The 10230-nt window shown below is 37.3% G+C and overlaps 1 protein-coding gene across 7 annotated transcripts in view; it reads right to left on the bottom strand.

Moving 5' to 3' along the window:
• Positions 1-4045, bottom strand: part of LOC127410970 (homeobox protein Meis2) — an 80408-nt gene extending 76363 nt beyond the window's left edge. For 2 of the 7 annotated variants that reach the window (XM_051646265.1, XM_051646268.1), the window contains exons 1-6: positions 3845-4042; positions 3282-3502; positions 2622-2763; positions 2301-2351; positions 1760-1810; positions 1134-1283 (exon numbers count right to left, since the gene is read on the bottom strand). In XM_051646265.1, coding sequence (XP_051502225.1) covers positions 1134-1283; positions 1760-1810; positions 2301-2351; positions 2622-2763; positions 3282-3502; positions 3845-3856 — 627 coding nt within the window. In that variant the 5' untranslated portion in view covers positions 3857-4042. The other 5 variants (XM_051646269.1, XM_051646271.1, XM_051646267.1 and 2 more) reach the window with 4 other exon arrangements.
• Between the last annotated feature and the right edge of the window lie 6185 nt (positions 4046-10230).

Raw genomic sequence — 10230 nt, 5'->3', positions numbered from 1 at the left:
CTTATTTAAATGGTGAAATTCATGATGTGGGCCTATAACATGTAATTTGACAGTTCCTGAAACACCTGGAATCACGAAATTAATTATTATAAGCATTTTAATTTATTGACACTCCGTTTTTTTTTTTTTTTTTTTTGTTTTTTGTTTTTTCTAGTATTATTCACAAAATTATAGACATTTTGAGAACGCAACAAATCGCTTGAAAAACTGACGCAAAGGGAAAATTAGTCTAATCGAAATAATCATGAATACAATTTCGACCAAAAACTTCCGACGGTCCAAAGAGCCATATTTCATTTTCCCTTGATCAAAATTAGCTGTATCTGTGACAACTACTCCAATGACAAAACTCAAGTCTTATTGTCAGAGTGAGTTTTACAGTAAAAGGGTTTAAATGGATTCGGGCTTTTTTTTTTTTTTTTTTTTTTTTTTTTATCATTAGAATAATCCCAACAGATGCTCGAGCCTCAAATCTGCTTTAACTCTTAACAGGTTTGAGCTGCTGTTGTATCTCCACTCTTAAACACATGAATACACATGAAGAACGCTCCATATGAATTAGACGACGCGTTAACTTTCTCTCAACATTTAAACAAGTCGATTTTAAATGCAAAAATAAATAAATAAAATAAAATACTGAGTGTTCATTGCGTTCAGTATTATGGCGCATCGGGCCTGTAAAACCACGACAAATCAATACGAGACAATTAAACACATTAACGTCATCATCATCCTCCTCCTCCTGCCAAACTATGAGGAAGCACATTATGAACTGACTGCCCGATACTTTCAACCCAGCCGTGTACATATATAGGCTCACACAGCGATATATATTATATAACGCTTTTCACATATTTCCGACAATATTTGTGGTTAAATCAGTCATGAACAATACGCGATTATTATCCACAATGGAGCAACAGCCCAAAGGACACACATCTACTGAAATACAAACACCCAGTGCTGAATGAGAGATGAACATATGTACACACTAAACTTTCAGCACAGTCGATCGACGACAACAACACATCTAGATTTTCCGCCATTTGCACATTCACTTATATTCGCATATTTTAGGCTGTTATTCGGCATTACAGCAGAGCAGAGAGAAATGAACACATCCGGTTACTTACATGATCGGCTAAATTGGTTGAAGATCCCGAGAGCTCCTCGTGGTCTGATTTTGAGCTGCCGTCCCGTTCATCAATCACTAAATCTATGGGCATTTTTCCTTTCAAACAACTGATGTACCGATGGCAGAAATTGTCGCAGAGTTCGTGCACCTTGAACAGAGGAGAGAAAAGTCTTTCAACAGCCGCTCCGATAATAACCACAATTAAAAGACATTATGAGACAAGGAAACAATAGAGATATTGTTGCGAGGCTTGTCATTATTAACGGCTAAATAAACGATAAAAAGCGCAATAATATCTTAAGAAAAGAACTAGAGCAAATCCGCGAAAATAGCAACTGTTTTCATTTTTGTAAGAATATTAAAGGTTATATTTAGAAGACTGTGAAAAGTAACATTTCTTTCCGTATTTTCAGAATCCGTGGATTACAAAAATGTGCATGTGTAATTAATCATGAATTGAATTCATATAATATTGTCAAACAACGTCATCTGATTTTGTATAGCACAAAGCCTGAATTCTTGATGCAAAATTAGCCAAAATAAATCAGCATTTTATTTCACAGATTGATAATGATTATTAAGTTATTTCAAAAGGGAAATCAATGCGAAGCAATAAAAGATTACCTTTTCTAACTCCAAAAGATGAAACCGTAATACTTGTATGGCTTGAATCATCTGTGAAGAGTAATAGACGTCTTGTAGGTTTAATATTATTTGCATAGTATTTGATGTGAACACAACCCCCACCCCAAAAAAAAATAAAATAAAAAAATCAAACAATATGAAATAATTAATGTATTAACAATAATTCGAGTTAGAAATAAAAAGCAATTATTTTTCCAAAGATTTTCCACAAAATAAATAAATAAAATAAAATAAAAATGCGTGTGGAATTGTTGGCCGGAGTAAAGTGTTAAGGGGGTTGATGGTGATAACAGCCCTAATGAGTGACTTATTTCACACTAATACTCTCGACTCGAGCGTCTCTCTTGTTCACTTCAAACAATCCTGTCACACACCAACTCCCCTCATATTTACTTTCACCATCTCCAAATCGCATGCAAAAATCAAATCAAATAAAAGTCAATAAAATAAATGAGTGACCCTCAGGGAACTGAATTGCACGGATATTCTGGAGACAGTAAGTGCTGATGTTTGATCTTACCAAATTATCCAACTCTGGATTTGAAGAAAATAAAGGTTTTTCTGCACGGACCTAAAAACATACCAGAATCAGGGTTATTAGCAATCGATTATGCGCGAGGATAAATGCATCTTGAACAATTCAATCGTTAGCTTTTAATTAAAATAAAATAAAACATACAATCTGTAATCGCCACTAATCTAAAGTACAATGTCGTGTAATTTATCCCCGTGTAACATCCATGTCCAGACATGTAAATGGGTCTTTAAATGAAAATGACGTTTTGTTTCTTTGCTTTAAATACACATAGGGGTTCTGCTTTAGATGAGAGATGTGTGTGACCTGTTTGGCGAAGACAGCGATGTCCTCGTTGAAGGAGTCAGAGGAGCACACATCTCCTCCCGCCACCCCGGGCTCACGGGGGGTACATGTGGCCAACTCACACTTCTCAAACACCAGAGCCAGCAGAGGAAACAGAGGATGACTGCAGAAACAATAAGCGACGGACCTTTCAGACCGATCCGTTCACATGTATCTGATGAATTCACAAATCAAATGAGGAATGGCAGTCTGCGCGGCGAGAAATACTAAAGCTAAAGCAGTTTTACTAAAGTAGTACACATCTCGAAATATGCCAAAATGACAGTTCAGTCGTTTTATTTATAGGCTACGTGTGAACTGTATTTTACATTGGCGTCGCAATCACATGGGGTTTCGAAACTTTGTTTTGAACGGCAGTGATTTTTATCTTACATGAAATTAGAGTAGCGTGCCACATCTTAAAAAAAGTATCGTAAGTTACATATAAATGATAGCGGCAGGTTAAAGATTACGTGCATCTTTGCCATGGAAACAGAAATAAGGTTGAAAACAATTGCATAACCAAGTGTGAACGCTAACCTAAACTTATTTGCCAAGTTTTACGAAGCTGTGTAAAAACTATTAAGTGAAAGAGAAACCGACTACAGGAGCTCGCGGACCCGATATTATGATCGAACTCACCCGTAAATTTGATCTTTATCCCTCTTTAACACGTCGTTGACAGCTGAGCCCATGCTGGTGGGCATGACATTGGGATGGGGGGCATGTGTGCCGTAATGCTGGCTGGCGTGGAGCGGCGGTCCGTGATTCAGATGATGGACCTGCGGGAGCGGCCGAGGCGCGTGAGGATCCCCGTACATACCGACCCCGTCCATGCCGCCGTAATGAGCCAGCTCATCGTACTGCAAGAGAAGCAGAAAGTCAAGAAGAGCACAAAAGACAACGCTTTAGAGAAAGAATGAAAGTGAGGGGAAATGAGACAGATTCAAAAAGGCAATCCCGTTAAAAAGCGGTCCAGCGCGAAACTAAAGTTTCATGATATGTAATTACCAAAAACATCGTAAACTTCTGCTTCCCCGACGCGAGGAGAAAAAGCGTCCCTTTAAACCTGCTGTCGGACGCGGAGCTCTGGCGGATATTCCCAGTAAAGTGTCACACTGAAGTAGTTTTGCGTGTGCAGCAGCGACAGTCGAGGCCTGTGATAGTGTATTAGTGGAGGTGAGTGTTGGAGATTTTACACCTACCCTTTGCGCCATCAGCCTGCGCTCCAATAAACCTCTGGATCTGTGTCGTCGATTTAATTTCCCAGTCCGCTCACAAACTCATGCGCTGCTCAGATTCCTTTTTCGAGCCTCTTGCTGAATTCTCCTATTCTCCAGTACGGCTGAGAACGAGCGCGGGCATCAGGAAGAGTTTTGCAATTATTTTTCTTTTCCTCTTTGCCACCAAAAAAAAAAAAAAAAAAAAAAAAAAAGAAAGAAAAAAAAAGAAAAGAAAAAAAAAACGGGGGAAAAAAAGTCAAGCTTCACCAAACTGAAGGTTACATCAACAACATGCATGTAACCAAACTGTCGCTTCTCGTGGCTTTTTGCCACTCCAGCTGTCAATCAAAGCCAGAGGTTGTCAAGGTAATGAATGAATGATGGTTGTGATGATGTTCAAGAGAGGATGAATCTTTTTAGCCCCGTTTTCATCCAACAACTCCCTGTCTCCTTTATGCCTCCGGTCCGCTTTCTTGTTTTATTACTAGTGTAAAAAGGAAAAGAGTTTTAAAATGCGGCGGAGATGTCTCGCGCGCGCGCTCTGAGATGAGTGAGTGTCAGTGAGTGTTGGCAGGTCGGCCGCTCGCGCGCTTATAGAACACAGTGAGTTGAGCTGCGCGCATCGGCGGGAGAATGAAATGACGGAAGCCGGAAGTGGCGCTGAGCACAGCCAGTCGTGCACGAGCTCCACGCCAAACCCTGACGCGTGAGGCGAGCGTCCACTGCGCGAGGGGGGGAGATGCGCTCACACGCACAGAGAAAATATTCAAGACGCAGATATCCCAACTTTAAAGATTTAGAGTGGCACATTAGAACAGTGGTGTCTGGTGTGGTTATTAGAACTAATAATGGACAAAGAAAAACATGATTTAATTCACAGCCCTTTTTCTTTATCTTGTGTGAGAAAATAGATGCTTATAAATAGGAATAGTGCAAAAACGCTTATTTAGGTGAGTGAAACGTTTCCACACTGGAACAAAAAAAGCCTTCTGTTCTGTCTTCAGTCCAATCGCATTTTAAGACAGAAATGTGAGCCGTGCATCGCACCAGTCAGTTATCAAAGCGCCCCAAGATCATCAATCATGAGGAAGGCCTGAAGTTTCAGAGGAGGAGCAATGATATTGATTGTGCTACAGATGGCCCCTAATACCACAAACAGACCCTTAAAACACTGCTCCTCATCAATGATCATATGTACAGCGCTGCACATGTGACATCATAGCCTTATCGATTGCTTTTACATAAATGGCTACATTAAGAGCTCGGTGACTTGTTTTGTTGTTGAAATTAAGAATTGGCGGGTTAGTGGCGCTAAACTCCTGGAGGATTGCGCGGACCTCAACAAAACGAGGTCAATGAACTGGCCCGCAGACACCCGAACCGTTGGCTTGTGTTCTAATGAAATATACGCAATTAAAAGGGATTTCATAAATGCAACAACTGCTCTGTTTATGACAGAGGGGAGGGAAGAGCATGAGGAGAAAGTGGAAGTGAAGGGTTCACTGTGCACGAGCGACTGCAGCGGACACAGAGCGCGTGTTGTCCTGAGGAAGAGCGAGCGCGGGTGACGATGAGGAGCGATAGAAACGCGTGATCAGATGAATACGGTAAGTGCATCCTTACAGAGCGTCAGTCCGGCGGAGAACGACTAAAAATATGCAAAAGTGCGAGGAATACTGTTAGATCAATCACAGCGTGCAACTGCAAATAAAAGCCTAATAATAATAATAATAATAATAATAATAATAATAACAATAATAACACATATTTAATTTAATTCCGAACGAGAGCGGCATGAGCTAATGAATGAGAACGCAATAGAGCGTTTCACCTGTGTACACTATCGATAAAATCAGAGCTACCATAATGATGCCCTCAAGAACAATGCGTGTTAATTGTTTCTTATAGCATCACTTTTTCAGTTGCGACTTGAATAAAAAAAAATGGCCATTGTGACGCATTAGGGTGCGGCGCGCATTAGTTTACTTTTCACTTTGAGAATCAGTTCATCCGTGTGCATCAAATTAATAATCACGTGTGTGAAATAAACCTGTGCTCGTTTTTAGGACATAATAACGGCTTGTACAGTCATTTAAAACAAACTTTACTAAAAAACAGCACTTTCTGTATATAAAAAATGTTTTTAAATATGTAAACACCACATTTTCGTCCACCTTAATGCCCAGTTTAATTGATTAAACTAATGCGTGGATGAGACTTTAAACAGCTTCAATCAGTGTTGTGAACGGGGATCGTGTCTACAGCAGAAGACGACATTAACGGGCGGTTACATTTCATCTGCCGGTGTCAAATTGAGGTCATTTTAGGGTTAAAGCTCTCGGTTTCTCTGTCCAGCTGCGGCTGTGAATCCATTTCAATAACACTACTACACAATCTTTTACAATTCTACACGTTTTACATTCTGAAAAAAAAAAAAAGCAACATAAAAATATAGGCTATTTTGTAAAAGATGTAAAAAAAATTATAAAATAAATAAATAAAAAGAATAATGACAGAGTCACTCAGATGCACAATTTATTTTTGTGTAAACTGCACATTCTCAAATTCGTCCTGAAAGCTCACATGTACTTCACAGCTTTATCCTGACGAGTAGACGAATAGTTTATCTAAATCTAATGTTAGGGTCTACAGGCCGTTCTGGATGTCTGGATTCGTGTTCTAATGTTTCGTTATAAAAATGGATTATTATAATGCTAAAGATAAAGTCACACCAGATCAACAGGTCAGTGTGCGAGGATTAAGGTTTACTTTAAATACAAATGCGACCAACAACAGCGGATATGTTGTAATGTTCACCCTCCAGTTTGATCCGTTGTATTTTTGTAGTATATTATCCAGATTAATTTTCTGTATTTGCATGTGTGGGGGTTTTCCCAGAGGTCTTGTTCTAAAGTGAATGTTTTTTGTCAGGATAATTATTTCTAATCTTTATTACTCTGTTTAAAGATCTTGTCATTTGTATCTCAGCAGGAAAACTGTGAAAGTCAAATGTTTGTAAAAGTTTCGTGAGTAACTGTAAATTCTTCTGCGTGAAAAGCGTATTTTCCCTCATGGGTGCTGAGTGCCATTATTCTCGTGTGTGTGTGTGTGTGTGTGTGTGTGTGTGTGTGTGTGTGTATGTGTGTGTGTGAGTGTGAGTGTGTGTGTTTGTGTGTGTGTGAGTGTGAGTGTGTGTGTGTGATTGTGTGTGTGTGTGTGTGTGTGTGTGTGTGTGTGTGTGTGTGTTCTCAATGAGAGTATGCGGCTCTTTAGCGCCACCTGCCGGATCAAAGAGCCATCATTCATTGGAAGTTCTGAAGTTAAATTAAAATAAATAAACACTGCTATCGGGGTAAAAAATGATTAAAAAAATTATATTTGAAACAACAAAACATTTCCCGGGGGACAGTTTAAAAGCGTGAAATAAACGGATTACCAAAAGTATTGTTGCCCAGAGCAAAACCTACCCGTTTAATCATTTCTGTTTGTTAGTTTTTATTCGTTTATCTTTTATAAATCATAACGTGTAAAACATCTGTCTCTCTTGAATGGCTCTCACACACTACGTTCTATAATAAGCGAACTTTGATTATAGAATTATCTTATAGATTACTGTTCTAGTCCTGCACCTATAGATTTAATGTAAGACGGAAAATATTTTTTTAATCACCAAAAGATCAAGAAAGAGCGAATATAATCATCAGTATTAAAATTTACAATCCACTGCAAAAATGTACGAACCCCAAGCTTTATAATAATAATAATAATAATAATAATAATAATAATAATAATAATAATAATTATTATTATTATTATTATTATTACTATTATTATTATTATTATTATTATTATTACTACTACTACCTTGTCCTCTTCGTCATAGTTTGGGAATGCGAATATTATAAAAATAAATTCAAAACCGCATTTTCTGCAGTTATCAAATTAAATAAACGGAAGAGATAAAAAATCAAAAATCAAAAAACACAATATGCCTATATAAAGAAATAATGCATAATCTTCATGCTACGAATATTCGCTGAATATTTGTAAACGAACATGTGGACATTGATTGTAATCGATCACTGTTCGTGTTTCCTATATTAATGTTCAGAATAATAAATCATCCCAGCGATCTGCTCTTCTAAAGTATGCATTTACTTTGATTTTAAATTATGGATCTATCTGGCAATACATGCCAAAATATGTCTGTGTCCACGATAAGAATATTAAAGAGAAATGCACAGTACTTCGCGATATTGGTGGGCTTGAGCAATTAATAATGTGTGATTTTCTGGTGTCTGTGTTTTCTCGTGTGTGAGTTAAGAGGCTCAATGCTCTGATAGCTCTACATCTCATCTACACCAATGTCCGATCAACTTGCATTTCCTGAGTGAAAAATATTTGTGCTCATATAATATCTAATTTAATATCATTCGAATATATGTGGATCTGTTTCTCCTCGAGCAGGGGATTCATCATGTCACTCTTTCTAGTTCATCCAAGAGTTTTTTCTCTCTCTCTCGTTTTAGAAGAAATGTTATTAATTGTGTTTTTGAAGAAATATGTGAACTGGTGCAAGCGGTTAAAGTTTTGCGTTTGGGTGCTCACTTAAACGCGCGCGACTTGTGAGTTTTCACGCACGAGTGTCAAAAACACTAATGAAACACGAGCCACGCCCACTGACGTAACTAACAACTCATTAGCGCTAATCCAAAATAGAGGACATCACTACTGTAAATCATTATACCAAGTGTTCCTACACAAAGATGTAAAAACTTGCTCTTTAAATGCAACTTCGGATGTCTGACTCCCATATTTAAACAAATGGAGAAACAGTTTTGCATTTACTCTATTCAAGGCTTAAAATCCACATTCATGTGTTCAAATAAATGCCTTTGCCATCTTTGTTGTTGTTTTGTATTTCTTACATCTTCCCGTTTGACTGTATCTCTTGCTTCTGGAAGAGTTTACATGATCAAGCAGGGGATGCGGGTAATTACCACACATTGTCAAACAGGGCGACCACTGATTCAAATGCAGAGTGAAGAATCAAAGAGAAGTGTTCCCTTTGCAGGCGACTGCAGATCTACATGAGAGCCGGTGGTGAGGCACACACATAAACTCTCAGATTTGACCATTTGTGAAAGAATTCTTGCTAACACTTTACATTAATGTTTATAAAGGGTTCATTAATTACTAATAACTCATTCACAAAAGCATTATATATCATTTATATGCCCTTATAGCAACATGCATAAAATGGTGACTTTTTCAACACTTGCCAAATAGTGAGTATTTTAACTTCCATGTAATAAATGCTTAATAAATACACTTATTCATATTTCTTTTAATAAAAACATAAAATGTCCCAAATTCATGATGTACATCACAGTGAACAAAAATAGATTATTATAGTGAGAATAAAAGGATGGATTGTCATTTTGCTACGGTCCACTTTGTGTTTATATTCTTGATTGTAATGTCTTGACTCACTTGTGTTGTCACTTTTTTATCACGATGATGTCAAAAGAATGGTTTTATCTAGTCCTGATTACCTAAAGTCCGCTGCACAATGCTCATTTTCATGCTCATTCACAGCAGATATCATATAATAAAGCCTGATGACCATTAAATCATACTGAACCTTATATACATGCAGCATGAATAAATGCTTCAAACATGTCCACTTTAAAATAAAGTTTACATTTTCATAGGTTATAAATATTGGAGAAGTGTTAATAAGCATCATAATGTTTGGTAAAAAGTCAGCCTTTTTATGCATGTTCTTATAAATGCATATCAATGATTTAGAAAGCATTTGTAAATAAATTATTAGTCATTAATGAACCCCTTTAGAATCGGTTGACAAAGGGAACTTTAAAGTGTTACTCAATTTGTGGTATAGCGATTTGCAGACATGTCACTGTTTTAGATGTAAATGGTATTTTCATTGTATTTAGAGTCTGGATAATAAACAGAAGATTATTTTAATACTAATTATCACAATAATTAGATTGATTATAACATTATAATGAATTATATAAATGAACATCTGAAGAAATGATGAACTTGATGCATTTTATCTAGCAACAGCTGCAGATTTTGTAAGACAGTAATGTATTCTGCTGGAAATACATGCATGTAACATTTATAGAATTCCTTTCCCCTCTGAATTCTGATATTTCATTATAAAGAAATGGTGAAGGAATAAAAACGAAATTGTGTAATGTCCTCATTGGGGTGCAAAATGGTTGAAAGTTAAATCCAGTCTGGAGGGACATTGGAGAGTTTAACATTATAAACATGCCTCTCCGCTTCAGCTCCGAGGGATACTTTACATGTAAATATACACGCAGGGAAAGAGCAGC

This window comes from Myxocyprinus asiaticus, chromosome 20 (genome assembly GCF_019703515.2).
Source record: "Myxocyprinus asiaticus isolate MX2 ecotype Aquarium Trade chromosome 20, UBuf_Myxa_2, whole genome shotgun sequence".
In the NCBI taxonomy this organism is placed as follows: Eukaryota; Metazoa; Chordata; class Actinopteri; order Cypriniformes; family Catostomidae; genus Myxocyprinus; species Myxocyprinus asiaticus.
The sequence above is the reverse complement of the archived record's forward strand: the minus strand, read 5'-3'. Positions and strand labels throughout refer to the sequence as shown.